The following is a 21,895-nucleotide window of genomic DNA, read 5'->3' on the forward strand; positions in this document are numbered from 1 at the left end:
GCTCGTTAAGGACGATAACCCCCCCCTCGCCGCCTTTACCCAACCCCTACCCCACCCCCACCCCTCCCCCGTGAAAGCAAAGTCCTCTTAGTTACCTTCCCTAAGTTTAAAATGGTTTCAAACTACATTATCTGCCCCTAATAACCGTCGCTAAACCCGGCTCTACGATTGTAAACATTTAACGTGAACCACAGCTCACCAGACCATATATATATATATATATATATATATATATATATATATATATATATATATATATATATATATATATATATATATATATATATATATATATATATATATATATATATATATATATATATAGAGATGAAAAATAACGAACGGCCTTATACGCGGAGAAAATGGGACGACGTGGCCTAGCGGTAGAGAGTTAGACTGTTTACCCAAAAGTCTCGAGTTCAAGACCACACTATCTTTTACTATGCCGAGGTCTATGAAACAGATGAACTCTGCTTTATCTGCCACATGTGTCTTTGAACGAACAGGAAAAGATTTTACTCGGAAAAGAGGGTTCAATAAAAAATTCCGTTATTTGATTTGCTTTACTAAACCCAACTAACTTTCACATTTTCTAGAAATAAAGCCAAATAATTCAAAATTGGACTATGTTTAAATCGTAGCTTTAAAAGTACGAGAAAAAATGTAAACTACTGACTTACATTCAGTATCTGTTTTCGGAATGAAGTAAATTTACTTTTTCGCGATCCTCAAGTAAGACAGGAAGCAAAGCAATATATTTTAACACCGGATTTTTAAGTTAGCCTTTCCCCTATTCACACTCTATGCCTCGCTAATACACACAAATTCAAAGGCTGCATTGAGACATAATAGTCGATTTACCTTTATATTCTATATTTGCTCGGTGCATACACAAATCAATACTGTTATTGAGCGGCTGAAAAAAGCGGCAGTGAAATGAATTACAACTGTCATAGGTTAAAAATACTGGTGCGTCGCCTATTGATATATCAGATGATTGAACGATATGTATACGTACCTCATATATATCTAAGTATGTATGTTAGAACTCTTACTTATGGCGTATCCTAGACTATACTGTAGTTGGCATTGCGAACAGATATCTTAACCCTAACCCTGGCTATGATCCTTAATCCCTGAGTCTAACCGTATTTACACATACAGGAAAACAACTGCAACATTATAGCCTACTTAGCTAGGTTGAGGGGGTGTTTTTTTTTAAATTTCAAACCTTACTTTTATAAAATAATGGGTTACATTTTAATTCCCTTTACTACTTTAAAATACTAGATTGTATTTATATCACAACTCCTAATATTATACATTAGTGGATTGTATTTTTCAAAATTACAACCCCTATTTATCTAAACAAAAACTGAGTTCTAATCTTTATCTGTGTAAACAGACTAAACCCGAACACATGAATATACTAGCCTCATCTGAAACAGTCTGAACCAAACACATGAATATACTAGCCTCATCTGAAACAGTCTGAACCAAACACATGAATATACTAGCCTCATCTGAAACAGTCTGAACCAAACACATGAATATACTAGCCTCATCTGAAACAGTCTGAACCAAACACATGAATATACTAGCCTCATCTGAAACAGTCTAAACCCTACCACATGAATATACTAGCCTCATCTGAAACAGTCTGAACCAAACACATGAATATACTAACCTCAGCTGAAAATCCTAAACCCGAACACATGAATATACTAGCCTCAGTTGAAACAGACTAAACCCTAACACACGAAACACTAACCTCGGCTGAAACAAGGAAGTGTTTGTGTAGTATCATAGCGCACCATTAAAGTTATCTCAAGGATGCCTCTTCAACAGAGCGACACAGATATCAATTCCTATTTCAAATCACAAACAGTCCACAGAATTTGTGAAAATAATCACCTGAAAAAAATAAAACGGTTCTAAAATGATTCCAAAATCGGGTATTTAAATGTCTTGATGAAACGGGTTAGCACCGGTGCTAATAACCCACCCGAGTGCAGGTACCGGAACCACGAGTGCTAGATCTGCCGTGTTCATCCAAGCATGACGTACACCTTGTTCAGCTTACATCACAATTCGGACCGTTCTAGTCTAGATTCTACACAAGCGTTTTGTCACACTGTTAACGCCACTTGGAATACAAACTAGACCTGGTATGATAAGGTTCCATGACGCGATATAACCGGGTCATTGGGAGGTCGGGCTGACCTATATGCAGACGTAACTAAGTATATCACACAGCCACGAATTATCTGTCAGAAAGGAATACACACAGTTATTATTACTACTCGGTTTTTAAAACAGATCCATTCACCAATGATGACGTGATGACATATTACTTAGACTTCGATAGATGGCATTTGATGGCATATTACCTAGACTTCCATAGATGGCATTTGATGACATATTACCTAGACCTCCATAGATGACATGACATATTACCTAGATTTCCATAGATTTCATTTGATGACATATTACCTAGACTTACATAGATGACATTTGATGACATATTACCTAGACTTACATAGATGACATTTGATGACATATTACCTAGACTTCCATAGATGATATTTGATGACATATTACCTAGACTTACATAGATGACATTTGATGACATATTACCTAGACTTCCATAGATGACATTTCAGAACATATTACCTAGACTTCCATAGATGATATTTGATGACATATTACCTAGACTTCCATAGATGGCATTTGATGAAATATTACCTAGACTTCCATAGATGGCATTTGATGACATATTACCTAGACTTCCATAGATGGCATTTGATGACATATTACCTAGACTTCCATAGATGGCATTTGATGACATATTACCTAGACTTCCGTAGATGATATTTGATGACATATTACCTAGACTTCCATTGATGCATGTTATGTTTAAAATGTCGTATACTCAAGCGCTGACAAAAAAAAACCTGATCGGCTAAAGTCGTTTTAGAATCTTGTTTATCCTTAATATAACTCGAATACCAATAAATCTCTACACTGCTAATACATATAGCACCTTATCATACAATTACAATCTCGTGTTTTATTTTTAATTTGAATAACACATTTTATATCTTTCAAACAACAAAGTTCTGGGCTGTTGACATTAAACCCTCCCCCACCACCCCCCCCCCCCCACACACACACACACTAACTGCGGCGACAGCACAAAATACTGCCTGAACGACTACGTCAAATCACACGGATCCTTAAATAAAACTGTCAAAAAAAAATCATTTATTGTCAAATTATTTTATCCTAAACACCAAAATATACGATATATCTTACCAGTTAGTTAGAAAACATACCAAACACTGATGTCATAGTTGCTTTAAACGAGGTTTTGTTTTGCCTCGCTGGCCTGTTAAGATTGGTGCTGTAAAAGTGAATCATTTATGTATGCGAGTCACACAACGCTCCGTTTCCGGCTGATTGCGATCCAATCGATATCTGTAATTAACCAATCGTTTGAAAGTTTCGCTCCCTCCCACCCCCATCCCGGCCAGGACTCATCCCCACGCGTGTCACACTTGTAGGGTCAGCTGGTTTGAGTTTAAATTTGAAACGTCATTCAGTTAAATCTTTCACCCTCTAGTACGTCTGTACGTTGCGCACCATTTGATGCGCGCAGCACAGTTTGATGCTCGCTGCATGATTTGACTTCCTTTTTACTTTCTCGTATATACGTAGTATAGAGAAAGTATTGTAATCGTGCAAAAAAAAAAATCGAGATTTTTACAAATCTCGACGTTTTACACCTCACTGATACGGAAAAACATAATTTTGCAATCTTGTCCGTATGTCTGTGTGTGTGTGTGTCTGTCCGTGTGTGTGTCTGTCCGTGTGTAAACACGATAACTTGAGTACCGTTACAGCTAGGTTGATGAAATTTCATATATAAGTATTTTATCAAAATCGTAGATCCGTATTAACTTTTGAGCGATTTCCGATAACCGGAAGTGGTACTTTTCCTACTTTGAATTTTTTAAAAGCCTATAACTTGAGTACTATTTCAGATAGATAAATGAAATTTCACATGTAAGTAAAAGATCTAATTCTCTACCTTCTGTTAAATTTTGAGTAATTTCCGTTGACTGGAAGTAGTAATTTACGCTACTTCCGATTTCTCAAAAAACTAATGTAAATTTTAAAAGTACTAATAATATTGCGCACCATTATGAACATCTTTATTCCGCGTTCACTTGGTGTGCAATACTTTTTTCTATGAGATTCTATTTTATTTTAAAAAGTTTATGTATTTAAAATGGATTAAAAATCATAACTATATCCCGAGTTCCCATCCTCTGTTGTTTTATATAAGAATATTCGAGAAAGTTTAGGGGAGATCACTCCCGGTTTATTTCCAAATCTGAAGCGAGCTTGAGAAGAGTTGTCTTATCAGAAGTCTTGAGTCATTGGATTCAAGAGTGTGGAAGTCTCAACTCATTGGATTCAAGAGTGTGGAAGTCTCAACTCATTGGATTCAAGAGTGTGGAAGTCTAAATTAATGTGAGTCATTGGATTCAGGAGTGTGTAAGTATCGAGACAATGGAGTCATTGGGTTTAAGAATATGGATGTCCAGAATCAATGTACCTCTTGCATAAGACATAATATTAAACTTCGAAAAAAATAAATTAAAAAAAAGCGTTATTACAAGTTTATCAAACATTCATTGAAATGAAATATTCGTAAAAGCAGCTGCAATATATTATTTGGGACGTATTTGGGATACAAATAAAAAAATTGCAATGACACCAAATACACTATTGACGATTTACCAGCATTTTTATAACAATATTGAACTCTTTTAAAAGTATAAGTCCATAGCTTACACTGAGAAATGAAACCCGAGACTTTTCAACGTTAAAAATCGTTTGGTTTTTATCACAATGTTTACTAGTCGTGGTTATTATGCGCATACAGAACATCAGCGCCATACAATACTAAACACGTTAAGGTGAGGTATAGCTCCTTTATTGTGTGTGAATTTAAAGACGAAGAGATTGTGTCGCTGGCGTCTCAAGTTGTCTTTAGTGTCGCCGACAAGAGCCGGGTACTCGAAAGAGCTGAGTGCACTCTGGTACGTTTATCAAATAGTGGAAACGATATATAATATTGAAGGTAGTAATGAAGTACTTAGCCTTTCGATCAGGCGGTTACTCTTTAATACCTAACCTTTTTTTCACGTTATATTATACATTTTCTGTCACTGTTATATCACACAAATCTTACGTTATAAAACACATAGTCTTGTATTGTTAAACACCTTTTTTCATCGTTATATATATTTATTATCTTTGCAAAACGTATTTTTTTTTCCAGTTAAATTATGACTGTGACCGAACGTGCTTGGTTAGAATGTGAATCAGATTTATAAGGCCATTAGAATACTGAACTGTTTGCTTATAGTTTAACGCATTGAATGCCTTTGTGTTGGCTCTGGACAGCTCAACAAACATCACTCTATAAAAACATGCACTAGCGATGACACCTGATGCGGCCGTTTAAGTACTCATTCCTCGCCTTCAACACGCCTAAATACGATGTTTTTAAACGGCTAAATACGATGTTTTTAAACGGCTAAATACGATGTTTTTCAACTGCTAAATACGATGGTTTAGAACGACTAAATACGATGTTTTTAAACGGCTAAATACGATGTTTTTAAACGGCTAAATATGATGGTTTAGAACGACTAAAACGTTGTCTTAGGAATGCTAAATACGATGTTTTAGTACGGCTAAATACGATGTTTTTAAACGGCTAAATACGATGGTTTAGAACGGCTATATACAATGTTTTAGTAAGGCTATATACGATGTTTTAAGAGGGCTAAATACGATGTCTTAGGACGACTAAATACGATGTTTTAGGACGGCTAAATACGATGTCTTAGGACGGCTAAATACGATGTTTTAGGACGGCTATATACGATGTTTTAGGACGGCTAAATACGATGTTTTAGGACGGCTAAATACGATGTTTTAGGACGGCTAAATACGATGTGTTTTAGACGGCTAAATACGATGTTTTAGGACGGCTAAATACGATGTTTTAGGACGGCTAAATACGATGCTGTTTCATGGTCTACGCTGTCAAAATCAATCACAGACAGCACTGAGTTCTTGTGACGTCATAACCGTTTCTTTCAGGCATCTATTTGTGAGGGCAGGTCGTGGAGGGACAAAACAGAAAAGATTACTTATAGAAAGGTTCTAACAAGTGTAAGCCCCACCCCCCCCCCCCCACCCACACGACTCCCGCGCCGGACTTTTAAGTACCCCTCTACACCCCGAGAAAAAATATATGAAAGAAACCCATGTCTGTAGTAATTGACACAGACATACCTACCTACTTGCTTATAACATCAATTAACTTTTGTCTTAATGTGAAGACTTGACCAGCTTATTGTAAAAGGTTAAGGATTATAAGTATTAGATTCTAAGGTTGTAAGTGAAACGTAAGCCGTAAGGTTTGATCAGATAAACTGGTTTGTTGCACTACGGCGCAGTGCATATAGGCATTGACTGGTATCTCAATTTGGTGAGACCCACTTTAGCTAACTTTTGTATTGCTTGTGTCTGTAGTTGTAGTTTCATATTGACGAGAAGATTGACTCAATGGTCGTATCAATTAAGTGTAGCACCTACGGTTAGAGTAGAACAGTGGTGGTGTAGGTGGTGAAGGTGGTGTAGGGCCAGTGGTGGTGTAGGGCCAGTGGTGGTGTAGGTGGTGTAGGTGGTGTAGGGCCAGTGGTGGTGTAGGGCCAGTGGTGGTGTAGGGCGAGTGGTGGTGTAGGGCCAGTGGTGGTGTAGGGCCAGTGGTGGTGTAGGTGGTGTAGGTGGTGTAGGGCCAGTGGTGGTGTAGGTGGTGTAGGGCCAGTGGTGGTGTAGGGCCAGTGGTGGTGTAGGGCCAGTGGTGGTGTAGGGCCAGTGGTGGTGTAGGGTCAGTGGTGGTGTAAGTGGTGTAGGGCCAGTGGTGGTGTAGGGCCAGTGGTGGTGTAGGTGGTGTAGGTGGTGTAGGTGATGTAGGGTCAGTGGTGGTGTAGGGCCAGTGGTGGTGTAGGTGGTGTAGGTGGTGTAGGGCCAGTGGTGGTGTAGGGCCAGTGGTTGTGTAGGGCCAGTGGTGGTGTAGGGTCAGTGGTGGTGTAGGTGGTGTAGGTGGTGTAGGTGGTGTAGGGCCAGTGGTGGTGTAGGGCCAGTGGTGGTGTAGGGCCAGTGGTGGTGTAGGTGGTGTAGGGCCAGTGGTGGCGTAGGGCCAGTGTGGTGTAGGGCCAGTGGTGGTGTAGGTGGTGTAGGGCCAGTGGTGGCGTAGGGCCAGTGTGGTGTAGGGCCAGTGGTGGTGTAGGTGGCGTAGGGCCAGTGGTGGTGTAGGGCCAGTGTGGTGTAGGGCCAGTGGTGGTGTAGGTGGCGTAGGGCCAGTGGTGGCGTAGGGCCAGTGTGGTGTAGGGCCAGTGGTGGTGTAGGTGGCGTAGGGCCAGTGGTGGTGTAGGGCCAGTGTGGTGTAGGGCCAGTGGTGGTGTAGGTGGCGTAGGGCCAGTGGTGGTGTAGGGCCAGTGTGGTGTAGGGCCAGTGGTGGTGTAGGGCCAGTGTGGTGTAGGGCCAGTGGTGGTGTAGGGCCGGAGGTGGTGTAGGGCCAGTGGTGGTGTAGGGCCGGAGGTGGTGTAGGGCCAGTGGTGGTGTAGGGCCGGAGGTGGTGTAGGGCCAGTGGTGGTGTAGGGCCAGTGGTGGTGTAGGTGGTGTAGGGCCAGTGTGGTGTAGGGCCAGTGGTGGTGTAGGTGGTGTAGGGCCAGTGGTGGCGTAGGGCCAGTGTGGTGTAGGGCCAGTGGTGGTGTAGGTGGCGTAGGGCCAGTGGTGGTGTAGGGCCAGTGTGGTGTAGGGCCAGTGGTGGTGTAGGTGGCGTAGGGCCAGTGGTGGCGTAGGGCCAGTGTGGTGTAGGGCCAGTGGTGGTGTAGGGCCAGTGGTGGTGAAGGGCCAGTGGTGGTGTAGGGCCAGTGTGGTGTAGGGCCAGTGGTGGTGTAGGTGGCGTAGGGCCAGTGGTGGTGTAGGGCCAGTGTGGTGTAGGGCCAGTGGTGGTGTAGGGCCAGTGTGGTGTAGGGCCAGTGGTGGTGTAGGGCCGGAGGTGGTGTAGGGCCAGTGGTAGTGTAGGGTCGGTGGTGGTGTAGGTGGTGTAGGTGGTGTAGGGCCAGTGGTGGTGTAGGGCCAGTGGTGGTGTAGGGCCAGTGGTGGTGTAGGGCCAGTAGTGGTGTAGGGTCGGTGGTGGTGTAGGTGGTGTAGGTGGTATAGGGCCAGTGGTGGTGTAGGTGGTGCAGGGCCAGTGGTGGTGTAGGGCCAGTGGTGGTGTAGGTGGTGTAGGGCCAGTGGTGGTGTAGGGCCAGTGGTGGTGTAGGGCCAGTGGTGGTGTAGGGCCAGTGGTGGTGTAGGTGGTGTTGCGCCAGTGGTGGTGTTGGTGGTGTAGGGCCAGTGGTGGTGTAGGTGGTGTAGGGCTAGTGGTGGTGTACGGCCAGTGGTGGTGTAGGTGGTGTAGGTGGTGTAGGGCCAGTGGTGGTGTAGGGCCAGTGGTGGTGTAGGGCCAGTGGTGATGTAGGGCCAGTGGTGGTGTAGGGTCAGTGGTGGTGTAGGTGGTGTAGGGCCAGTGGTGGCGTAGGGCCAGTGGTGGTGTAGGTGGTGTAGGTGGTGTAGGGCCAGTGGTGGTGTAGGGCCAGTGGTGGTGTAGGGCCAGTGGTGATGTAGGGCCAGTGGTGGTGTAGGGTCAGTGGTGGTGTAGGTGGTGTAGGGCCAGTGGTGGCGTAGGGCCAGTGTGGTGTAGGGCCAGTGGTGGTGTAGGGCCAGTGGTGGTGTAGGGCCGGAGGTGGTGTAGGGCCAGTGGTGGTGTAGGTGGTGTAGGGCCAGTGGTGGTGTTGGGCCAGTGGTGGTGTAGAGCCGGAGGTGGTGTAGGGCCAGTGGTGGTGTAGGGCCAGTGGTGGTGTAGGTGGCGTAGGGCCAGTGGTGGCGTAGGGCCAGTGGTGGTGTTGGGCCAGTGGTGGTGTAGAGCCGGAGGTGGTGTTAGGCCAGTGGTGGTGTAGGGCCAGTGGTGGTGTAGGGCCAGTGGTAGTGTAGGGCCAGTGGTGGTGTAGGGCCAGTGGTGGTGTAGGGCCAGTGGTGGTGTAGGGCCAGTGGTGGTGTAGGTGGCGTAGGGCCAGTGGTGGCGTAGGGCCAGTGGTGGTGTTGGGCCAGTGGTGGTGTAGAGCCGGAGGTGGTGTTAGGCCAGTGGTGGTGTAGGGCCAGTGGTGGTGTAGGGCCAGTGGTAGTGTAGGGTCGGTGGTGGTGTAGGTGGTGTAGGTGGTGTAGGGCCAGTGGTGGTGTAGGGCCAGTGGTGGTGTAGGGCCAGTGGTGGTGTAGGGCCAGTAGTGGTGTAGGGTCGGTGGTGGTGTAGGTGGTGTAGGTGGTATAGGGCCAGTGGTGGTGTAGCGCCAGTGGTGGTGTAGGTGGTGCAGGGCCAGTGGTGGTGTAGGGCCAGTGGTGGTGTAGGTGGTGTAGGGCCAGTGGTGGTGTAGGGCCAGTGGTGGTGTAGGGCCAGTGGTGGTGTAGGTGGTGTTGCGCCAGTGGTGGTGTTGGTGGTGTAGGGCCAGTGGTGGTGTAGGTGGTGTAGGGCTAGTGGTGGTGTGGGGTCGGTGGTGGTGTAGGTGGTGTAGGGCCAGTGGTGGTGTAGGACCAGTGCTGGTGTAGGGCCGGTGGTGGTATAGGTAGCACTATAGTGATGTATGGCCAGTGGTGGTGTAGGTGGTGTAGGGCTAGTGGTGGTGTGGGGTCGGTGGTGGAGGTGTTACACCTAGGATGTGTAACGTTAGTGTTGGTGTAGGTGGTGTATGGTCTGTCAGTGTGTAGGGCCAATGGTGGTGTAACAACAATGGTGTGTAACGCCAGTTTTTGTCTAGCGCCCCTGTTGTATAGCCCCAATGAATATGTAGTTCAAGTCATTGTGTCGCACCGGTAGCGTTCTAAAGTGACCTCCACAAAGACATGAAGTATAAAGAGGAGGACGAATTTGAATAGCAAAACAAGTCATTGTATGATAATCTAAAGTATTCATGCAAAGTGGGTCGTATTTCATTCATGTACATTGAGGTTGAAAATGTGGGGGTTTTAACAATCGGGTGTAAGCCATTGTTTAATTGCATTGTATTGTTAGTGGCTTTTGTATTTTGTTGTCTGAGGTTGCTGGCGTGTTGTCAGTGGTTGCTGGCGTGTTGTCACTGGTTGCTATTGTGAACTATTGTGTGGTGTTACTGGTTAATGGTTCGTGTTGCCTGTCATTAATTGTTTAGTTGTTGCTGTGTTGCCCACTGTGTTATAGCTATAGCTGCAGTGTACGAACACACAGAGAGCGTTAAGATCCTATGTTGTAAAGACACTATGTAAAGACCCTATGTAAAGACCCTATGTAAAGACCCTATGTAAAGACCATATATAAACAATATATAAGAACCTTATAAAAGACCATATAGACCCCAATTAAAAAAACCTATTTAAAATCATATATGAATAACGTATATAAAGACCCAAAATAAAAACCCTATATAAAAATACTTTATTAAGTACCTATACAAAAGACCATATATAGAGACCCTATGTAAAAATACTATATAAAGACCCTATATCAAGAACCTATATAAAAGACCATATGTAAAGAACGTTTATAAAGACCCTTTCTAAGGACAAAAGTAGAGCTAGAAAGCCTAAACAGAAAATATAAACGCCTCCTCAATAGATAAACGCTGTAACGAAGATTTAAGTATAACATATGCGTTTTATTTATAGGTCTAATAACTTATATGCTGGGTTAAAAAACAAGACAATTATAAGATCTATTTAATTATATATCGCATACTCAACAAGTGCGTATATATTTCTAAGGTATGTAACTAAAGAAGAAATTCGCTTATCATTGGAGTCTAATTTGTGGAGAGAGATTATCGTTCTTAGTGCACGTTATGAAAATAATCAAACTATATATATATATATATATATATATATATATATATATATATATATATATATATATATATATATATATATATATATATATATTAGTTAATGCAAAGTCTCACGAACTGGGGAACGATCATTTGACCTACAAAGCGATGTGTGAATTAAAACTTGAGCTGCATAGCCATTGTATTTTTAAATTAATTTTTTAGCTGTCAACAATTACAAAGGTCCCCCCCCCCCCCCGTCATTCTAAGATAGCACCTCAAATGGTCCAATGTGGCACATCTACCAAACGTTGATTTAAATCTCTGTAGCCCGCCCCTATGAGCTATCACTGCAAATCGTCCTGGTTGCCGTGTAAATTTTAATAGAAAATTACAAGTTCAATGTATTCATCCGTCCCATTAACACGCACTACTTTATTATGATTTGAATCAAACAAATAAGGTAGTCTGGACCCTGTCACAATCATGCTCGTAGATTTGAATTCATAAATAAACTAAATAAACCGGGAGTGATCTCCCCTAAACTTTCTCGAATATTCTAATATAAAACTACGAGGGATGGCAACACAGGACAAAGACAATATTTGTAATCCATTTTTAATTACTTAAACTTTTTATTATAGAATGGGATCTCGTAAAAAAAAGAATTGCACACCAAGTGAATGCCTAATAAAATGTGCATAATAGTGCGGGATATTATTAGTACTTTATAAATTTACGTGCGTTTTTGAGAAATCGGAAATAGCGTAAATTAGTACTTCCGTTCAACGGAAATTACTCAAAATTTGACAGAAGGTACAGAATTAGTTTTTTTACTTACATGTGAAATTTCATTTATCTATCTAAAATAGTATTCAAGTTATAGGCTTTTTTAAAATTCAAAGTAGAAAAAGTACCACTTCCGGTTATCGGAAATCGCTCAAAAGTTGATCAGAATCTACGATTTTTATATATTACTCATATGTGAAATTTCATCAACCTAGCTGTAACGGTACTCAAGTTATCGTGTATACACACAGACACACACAAACACACACAGACACACAGACATACGGACAAGATTGCAAAATTATGTTTTTCCGTATCAGTGATGTGTAAAACGTCGAGATTTGTAAAAATCTCGATTTTTTTTATTTATTTTTTTTGCACGATTACAAGACTTTCTCTATACTTCGTATATACGAGAAAGTAAAAAGACCCTGACACATATGGATGCTTGCAGATTTAATCCACACATAAAGTAGTCCGGTCATAACACATTCATGCTTGTCGATGTAAATCAAACTAATGAGTTAGTCATCCACTCAGCACACTGTCTTATTCATGCTTGTCCTTGGTTTGAAACCGATAATGTAAATCAATGCATTTAAACGTCACATTGTACGTCAGCTTGTGATCGATATGTCAGCTATTGTGTCGCTGCCAATAATAACTGAACTGAACTAAATTATTTACCATTTAGTGTTCAGTTGGAAGCACGGAAATTACCCAAGCGATTGTCTGATTATTGTATTTAGAGTGTTCTCTTTAAAAGAATGTAGACTACAGAAATCACAAAAGCGATTGTCTGATTAGTGTACTTCACTTGTTCTCTAAAAAGAATGTAGACTACCACCTAACGAATATAATTAACATATTGCATACAAAACTAGGCTATCTTACTAGTAAATGTGTTTTGTGTGTTCCGTTGTGTATTTACGTGAGTTATGAGTATACGTTACACGGTATGAGTGAACGTATGTGTCTAACGTGTTTTTGTGTTGAAGAATGTATGTGTGTAAACTAATGTTATGAGTGTGTGGGTTTAGTGTTACGAGTGTATGTTCACAAGTGTCTGGTGTTTGCTGCTATAAAAGGTTGTTTTTAATGAATGTATGTTTATATACTTGTTGGTAAACGTATATTCGGAGTGTTGAAAAACATGAACTGATACGAACGCATAGCTTTCATGTTACTTTCTCGTCCATTATTTGAACATTTGCTTCTAACTTTGTTTTTTAAAGCCCCGCCACTAATGCAAAAAGTACCCAGGATCAAAGTTAATCCCCTCAACTTTTTTGGAATTTTTTCAGCACGAACACAGCCTTGGACTATTTCTGAAGTCTAGACATTTTTAATATTTTAATTAAACGCACGCCGTGAACACAGCTCCTTATCCGCCTCTAGTCTTAGTGTTAGGGTTGGTTAGAGATTTAGGGTTGGGTAGGGCTAAAAACTACAAGTACACATTTCATATCCTTTTTATAATTTTTTTGTCGAAGCTTATCTGGACAAGATATTTTTTTCCTACGTTTGTTTTAAGAACTCTAAACATGTTAGAGAACAATGTGAAATAACATTCTTGTAAACAATGTGAACTCGTGTTCCGCATGACGTTGCTACAAAGATTGTTTGCTTTGACAATTTCTATTTTTTCTCAACATGTATTGACGACTGGATCACGACACAGCACGCCACAACGGTGGGCGGCGCCAAAGGTCGCCTCGCTTCGTCTGCGCGCGACCAATGACGCAGCACAGCGCTAATGGCGACGGGCACGAGGCGAATGGAAAATTTCCAGTTCAGCGAATGGAGATGGTGGCCTAGTTTTTCTGTGACCCCTCAAGGCCACGGCAAGCGGGTTTCTGTCACGTTTTTACAAGGTTAACTTAATCAATCTGTCCAGTTTTCTAGGCCTGGGTTATATATTGAATGGCATCATTGATCTAGGAGGCAGTACCTGGGGGTGTATGTTTATCAATCTTTTTTAAAAAAGTAAAATACTTAAGTAACCTTTTTAACCTTACGGTCCATGGGGCAGGTGTAGGGGAGCGTAGTGACCTAGTTTATCAGTAAAATGGCGCATATACTGACTTTAAAAAATAATACACAAAGACAGGCGTCTATAGGTCGGGTATCACCTGATAAGGTAAGTGAAGTTTTCACCCCCCAACCACCAACAATTTGGATTTGGAGTCATCCCTGTGCCACTGCTTTTCTAAACCATTATATAAAACATAGGCTACCCCGTCCACAAGTTAAGTTAAAATTTTAAATACTATTTATGCTATGAAAAAGCGATGAAAAACGTGGGGCGCCGTGATTTTCTTACAGTTTTTAATACTGTTGTTGCTCTACAAACTCCCTAATAAAAGTCAATAGTATTATCTAATCAATAGTAATATAACTTTTACATCTTATATTAACAATGACCACGTTTTTCATCGCTTATAGTAGAGTGATCGCTTGCATTATTGTGATGTATAGCATTTATTTTCTACTTTTTAGTTCAATCACGTGTTTTTTTTAAACGTTTTTAAATGATAATTATTAAAAGTTTAAGTAATTAAAAATCATGTCTATATTCCAAGTTATATAAGAATATTCGAGAAAGTTTAGGGGAGATCACTCCCGATTTATTTTTATCGTGTTTTAAGACACACGCATTGATAAATTATAAATATTGTACGCAATCCTAAAAATGAAAATTCAAAGAAATAAATAGTTTTAAAAAGCGTTATTCACCTTGGAAATTGCTAGACTTGAGATTACGGTGGGGATGTAGATTACACTCGATAGGTGACGAGGCTTCATTTCGTTCCCTTGCTATTCTCTGTCGGTAACTTTTATTAACTTAGGCCGACACGCTGCACTCTTTGTATTACACGTCATGCCCAAAAAATTAATTAAACTTAATTAAACTTCGCTTGAGACCATTCCTACAATTTACAATATTTTGCTACTTTGGATTCATTTTCGACAGTGTTTTTATCTACAATGATCAGTGCCTTTTTCACTACGCTTTTCTCACTTTCAATCAGACGGAAGTGTTTTTTTTTCCGGCTATCAGAATGTAACGGAAATGACAGGTGTCATGATACTATTCTGGTGCACATTCAGTCGCAGCTTTTCGTTTTTTATCACGAACTATTAACCCCACTACGGACCCGGCTACGGAGGTTAAGAGAGGGGAGGGTGGTCGCCCCTGGCGCCGACCCTATGGGTGGGCCAAAGCAGGAAAAAATATAGTTTAAAATTCTAAGCTGCTGTTCTGATTATTAAACTGTTTTCTACATCAATTGTGTGACGTCATAAAAGTGCGCTTTCAAATTAGAATTAGGGGGATGCGTTTTTTCAATAACGCAAATATGTATGTACTCATGTTACAGCAAGGGAACAGAGTTTCTTCCAGGCATCTCTCTCCCCCCCCCCCTCCCCCCAAAGAAAGTCTACCGCCCCCCGAACGAGATGGATTTTATATAGTAAACATACACTATTACTAGTGTCGCCCCCCCCCCCCCCCGAAAATTTCTAGTGCCCCCCCTAGATATGATGGACGCTCACATGTGAGTGTATGTAAACAGTATGTCAACGGTATGTCAACAGTATGTCTACAGTATGTCAACAATATATCTACAGTATGTCAACAATATATCTACAGTATGTCAACAGTATGTCAACAATATGTCAGCAGTAGGTTAACAATATGACAACAGTATGTCACCAGTATGTCTACAGTATGTCAACAATATGTCAACAATGTGTCAACAATGTGACAACAGTATGTCAACAATATGTCAACATTATGTCACTTCATCCTGGAGAAACATTGTATTTAGGTAAATGTCACCATATGTCAAGGTGTTTCCACAGTTGACCTCAGTGAAGAGGTAAACTCTGCTTCACCTCACTTAGTTACACAAGTCTGTGAGGCTCGGATAACTATGGTTAAACCTATGGTTCAACTGTCGTGGTGTATCGAAACCGATGTATTTTTAACTACCTTGTGTAAATTAGACTGCAAAGAAGGGCATACCGTCTTTATAATAAGTTTTTACAAGCACAAAAGTAAAAGAATGAAATTATCTTTCTTATTAGTAAAAGCCTTGGTTGCTAATGGTCAGATAAAATTTTAAAGAAAAAATGTCTTACTAAAGAAAGTTTGTTTCATATTGTAAGTTTTAGTTTTTTTAACAGCTTGTGAGTTGGCAGGATTTAAAAAAAAAAGTTTTCCACATTTTGTTTCGTAACAATGATTTTTCTATTAAAAAATTATAATATTCAGGCGAAAAAAAAAACGAATTGCTCTTTCCATTTAATGCGATTACAATTAAGTCGAAAACTGCACGACCGAAAATAAGTGCTTCAGAGCCCGATCAATTGCTTGCAATTTTAACCTAGTGAATACAAGAGGGCGGCTCCCTCGTGAGAAAACATCTGTGAGCATAATCTTGGCTCAGTTACCAGGTTGTCTATGTGTGTATGTGCATCTTTATGTGTGTATAGCTATGTGTTTATGTATGTACATATTTACACTCATACTTGATAACTTTATCGTCTCCTACCTCATTTTTTAATTATATATTTTTCATTTCTTCTCGATATCCTCTTGGTATCGTTATCGCAGTCACGATAGGAAGAATCGATTACCTGATAAAGTTTTGGCAGCCTCCCGATAATCGAACGTATGGGCGTGCAATACAATATGACGTCAACTGCTGCAGATGTTCCAATGGATTATATTAAGCATCGTTTAGAATCGAATATATTAAGCCTTGTTTTGAATGGAATATGTTAAGCATAGTGCATAATCGAATAGATTGAGCATTGTTTAGAATCCAATACCTTAAGCATTGTTTAGAATCCAATACCTTAAGTATTGTTAAGAATCATATAGAGTAAGGAGCTCTTTGGATCGAATATCGTAAGCATTGTTTAGAATAGAATGTCTTAAGCATTGTTTAGAATCCAATATCTTAAGCATTGTTTAGAATCCAATATTTTAAGTATTTCATAAACTCACAGGCAACCCAAACAGAAAGTCAGCCGAAACATTGTATACTTCGAACAATTGATTAAAAGCTTAAATTTATATGGAGATTTCAACAAGTAAATAGTGTCGATGTATGCAACAATAATGTTGTATATTTCATAGGCCACAAAATTTACTTTATGTTAAGTGGCTTGTGAGTGGCCGACCACAGCATGTCACGCACGCTCGTAGGTTGTGTACGGGTATAATGCGATCACCCCCAGCAAGGGTGAGGTGGAACACCTCTCCGATAAAGCTCAGGTATCCGGGCGTCGTGAAGTGCTCTTGGGAGCCACGGGTTTCTCTACAGCAGTGGCGACAGGTGCTGTCCCCTGTGGCGGCATTATCCTTCGTGTATGGCGCGCTTTAAAACGAATGCAGGTGCCGTGTTGGTCATGAACGAGCCTGGGGCACTAAGAAAAATGCAACCGCTTTTAGTTTATTTTGGAGTCGTTGTCAGCGTTTAAAAAAATATTTTTTTAAATTTAAAAACTCATAAAAAGTAAGAGTTTACCTTTAAAATTTGACAGGGCTACGTATAGCTTGAGCGAAGCTTAGGCGCTAAGGGCTAGTAAATATAAGTGTGAACAATATAAATCACAGCATCGAGACGAAAACGTCGCTTCTTCCTGTCGATGAAAATTATCGTTTATCATTTAAATAAAGTATCCTTTTTTTTTTAGAATCTACCGTCATTGTTAATAGCGGTCGGCGTGTTCAGGTCGGTTAAGCTCATTGTAGCCAAACAGATGAGTCCCGAGTTCGTACCCCCGGGCTGATGTGGCTCTATAGCTGGGGACAGCACCTCATCTAGGAGAGACAACTCCAAAATCAAACAACTGCTGCCTTGTGTGTTCTTGGTTTGGACAAAGGCTATGGAAGCAAATCCAAAAACAAAAGCTATTAAATCGAAAAATGCTGAAATCGGAGCCAACGGCCAAAATGGCGCATAACCAGTTGACACGTATACTTAATTGTATAAGAGGGAATCTCTTTCAAAAATACAAAAATTTAAGAAGGAAGAAGAAGAAGAAAAGTTCGATAGTGAACAGGTCGCAAAAACAAATTACTATTTTTAATGGTGTTTTAATTCTTTTGTTTTTATATCCCTAAGCGACACCTGTGTCTTTGTTCTAGCGGATTTTGTCTTGGCAATTAAATATTTTTCGTTGTGGGTATAGGTTAGACTTTGGTGATGTCTTGTTACCAATATCTACCTCCGCCCCGTTGAGAAAGTCTTCCTGGTTTTTGCAAGCCAAACCCCAGTGAACAAAAGCCTTGTATTGTACAATACCTTAATTCTTTTATAAAATATTTTTAATGTTATTAGTCAAATTTAGTCCTGGTATATACAAAATATTTGTACGACCGCGGGATGGAAGTAATTTTAAACATTGATACATTGTTCGGAAACGTGTTGATTTTGAGGTTATTTATTATTTCAACTAATGTGTTTTCGTTACCTTTTTAGCTGGGCTATGTTAGTTAATGTTGAAGCAGGATACTCATGTTTGTGATTCAACTTCTCCATAACATTTGTTTCTATTTTCTGCTCACAAGTACTCTAATAAACGGGATTTGATCATTTCTATATATTTTACTATTTTTTGCCTTGCTGTCACCCCCCTAAATGGTGTCACCCGGTGCGGTCCGCATTCCCCCCCCCCCCACCTTGCTACGCCTCTGGTCGTACCTCACGCTATTACTACTGTAAATAAATCATGCACAGGTTGAAAATGTAAGCAGAACGATATAATGTGTCGATAGATATAAAACATATAACAGATTTTTATGGCCGGAATTATAATTCTGGGCAACGATAATTATGACATAATTAATACATCTCAGGTGTAAATGAATCATTGCAGGTGTTGTTGGCATCCAAATCTAACCTGCCTTTGAATAATAATCTTGTTCACACGTACAGCGTAAGTAGTTCACACAAATGCACTAAGATCAGTAATACCTTCGTACAAAACTAGACTAATTCTTCCCTCCCTTATAATTTTTTTTATCTCTGTAAACATAGGCTGCACATGATTTGAACACAACAGTGGGGTTTGAGCTGAGTGGTTTAACCAGAATTAAAAGTGATGACACATAAAAAGGGAAGAGAGAGATGTATATTGTTAAAAAATTAAATGTTATCAAATTAATAGATTTTACTGTCAGTAATTGTAATGCAAACAAACTGGGCAACACCTGGTAACTATAGTGTGGGTGAGTTCACTAACTCGCGAGATAACATGATTAGAGGATTATGAAAGTGGAAGTTAATTAACTGACTGCAGGGTTACCAGAACACAGCTTCTTAATTAAATTTCTTAAAAAATATGTGATAAATAAAATATGGCTTAAGATTAGTTACATCCAGGAAAGAACCGCATTTCATTTGTTTTTGTCTAAATATATTTATAAAGATTTTAGATTTGTGTAGAATTGTATTGTTTTTCCTTACAAAAAGAATATAAATATGTGACATTGCAATGGTGCTTTTAATTTAAAATTATCATAAATTACTTGTGCGATGGTTTAGGACTAAGTGGAATTTTTAAATGCAAAGACGACTTACCATAGTGATGAGGTTGTTGTCGTCGTGACTCAGTGGTGTGTAGAAGTGGACCATAAACTTCGGGTCATCTTTGTACATGTAGAAAATGTCACGAACCCAGTTGAGCCAGACCATGTGTTTGGGTTCGGATCCATGGCAGAAGCGACTGTATTTCTTGTACGTTGGATCCACCGCTAGAAAAAATGTCCGCATAAAGTAGTCGGTAGGCTGGTATTTAAACCCCAAGAGTCTGTAGTTGAAGGGGGCGATGACAATTTCCGCATCCGCCCAGGAAGTGACGTATCCACGCTTTTGAAAATCTTTCCACAGCCAAGGAAAGCTGTCAACCGGATGTGATCCATTGAAGCCCCTCCTGGCTTCTGGTAGCTCATGCTCGTGCTTGCCTGTCAGGATCGGCAACAACGCCGCCGGCGTCCCGTCCCCCAAGATGTTGTAACCTTCCAGCTCTATCGCCTTTAGCGTGTTGACCAGATACTCTCTGGTCTTTGGCATCCGTCTCAGCCAGGACATTCTGGACATGGAATCAAACCCTAGTAGCGCCACAGACAGTCCCAGACCGTTGGCTGGAGGTTTGGTCAGCTTGAGCCTGTCTTTGATCGTCTGGTTCACAAACACCCCAGCGTGGAGGTTCGTATAGCTCGCATTGTCTTTACTGGAATTACAAGACACCTTGAAAAAATCCGACACCAACGGAAAACCGTCTTTTATTCCGACAACCTTTTCGCCATAAGTAACTTTATAATCATTCTCACCCCGGAAAAATGGTATAAAATCGCATTTCACCTCTCCGTGTATTTCCGTGAGGTTTTCCGCAAAACGCAAAGTTCCGTTTTCAGCAAAAACCCAATTCTTCTCCCCTTTACATGTTACTGCGTCCATTTTCTTGTAGAACTTCATCATGATTGAATCATTGACGCCCAACTTAGGCATCACGCACTGAAGAGTTTCAGTGTGATAAGTGTCCATTGTAGCTGCCCTCTCTCTGCTGATCATAGCGAAGTTGTAGGACAATCCTCTTCTGACCGTCAGATTACCGTTGTTATACAGGAACAACACAATGGTCAAGCATAGCGTCAGACTTGTTAGTTTAAAAAAAACACAGCGGATCTTTTTCAGCTTCATGCAGGGAAATCCCATCATTGAGGTTTGACTAGGTCTCGATGTTAGGTTCTTCTAGAAATAAAATTTAAAAAAATAACTCAGTAATTATGTTTCTAAAATTATATGTAATTACTAAAATACATATTATTTAATTTAAGCTATTATTAACATTAACTATTAATCACTTGCAGATTTTAGAGAATAAAAAATTGCACACAATAATCAAAATCTTCTTCCGCACAAATCTCAATATGTGGTGCCTCGGATTGTTAAACGTCTGAATGTTTAACCTCAGATTCAGAACGCTGCCAAGCATGAGATTGTTAAGAAATCAATACTCTAAGCGAGGTACGTCACACTAAAGCACCCAACGCGACAATTCTGTATGACCGTAGCGCACCTTAATTCAGTCATCTTAGCATACTGATGTCTTTTATCTACGGTTATAAATAGTACATTACAAATGTGTTTTTTAATGACGCTAGATATTGCCTAAAATTTAGAAATATTGTACACATCTTTGGTGAAAACAAATACAACATCTTTGAGATAGGTGCCATATACAAGTAATATTAAACAGAAATATACAGAAATAATACGTGTACGTTTATTTTTAAAATAAAAAGAAGTTAAATTTAAATGTTTTTAAAAATTTCAAAGTAAAGCTTCATAGGGACCTACATAAGCATTGTTAAATGTATTTTTTTTAAACTATTACCTACCACCAAAGACGTATCCCAAATAAGATTAATACATTGTATTATCGCAATTAAACTAGAGATAAATTATAAAAAGAAATCCAAAACAAAATATGAATATCCTACAATAATAATCAGTAGCGAAAATGAATGGTCTGGTTAATGCAGACAAATTAAAAGAAAACCACCGTACACCTACCAGCACTATAGTTAGAACTAATCTCTCCTGATTTTCCTGCGCCCTCTCCCAATGCAATGAATGCCTACCTATGGTATACAATAGGACAAACTTGATAATCAGTTGCCCTAGCATCTGTTTCAACGAGTGGTTTATAAAACCCGGCTTATTTTATATCAACTCCTTATAAACGGTGCGTGGGTTGTTTTATATCGATTCACAAATAAAGCTATAAACCCACGGCCGTGAAGTACACATAGTTTGTTACACTTAGACAGGGCGACAGAACAACAATCAGAGTATAAAGCTGGGGATTTATTTCTTCGAGGCAGGTCGACATAAAGCGGTAGACCTGTTTAAAACCAGCCGGTATAATGCGGTATCTCCTACGATTTTACATATTAAGTATAAAGCGGTAACTAATTTTGTTTGAGTATGACAGAATAATAGAGTTTCAAGAGAGCTAGACATAAAGGGGTAGAATCTGTTTAAGACAGACATAAAGCGGTAGATCTGTTTAAGACAGACATAAAGCAGTAGATCTGTTTAAGA

At 40.2% G+C, this 21,895-nt stretch overlaps 1 protein-coding gene across 1 annotated transcript; it reads right to left on the minus strand.

Annotated features, from left to right (window-relative positions):
- Positions 1-1,389: 1,389 nt before the first annotated feature.
- LOC131951605 (uncharacterized) lies at positions 1,390-21,475 on the minus strand. Its single transcript, XM_059313936.1, has 3 exons — positions 21,365-21,475; positions 19,367-20,539; positions 1,390-1,575 (listed from the first exon to the last, which is right to left on the minus strand). The coding sequence occupies exons 2-3, from the start codon at positions 20,504-20,506 to the stop codon at positions 1,390-1,392; spliced, it is 1,326 nt and encodes a 441-aa protein (XP_059169919.1). The 5' UTR covers positions 20,507-20,539; positions 21,365-21,475.
- Positions 21,476-21,895: the final 420 nt, after the last annotated feature.

Source organism: Physella acuta, unplaced genomic scaffold (assembly GCF_028476545.2).
Source record: "Physella acuta isolate Inbredline_101_S28 unplaced genomic scaffold, ASM2847654v3 ptg000816l, whole genome shotgun sequence".
Classification (NCBI taxonomy): domain Eukaryota; kingdom Metazoa; phylum Mollusca; class Gastropoda; family Physidae; genus Physella; species Physella acuta.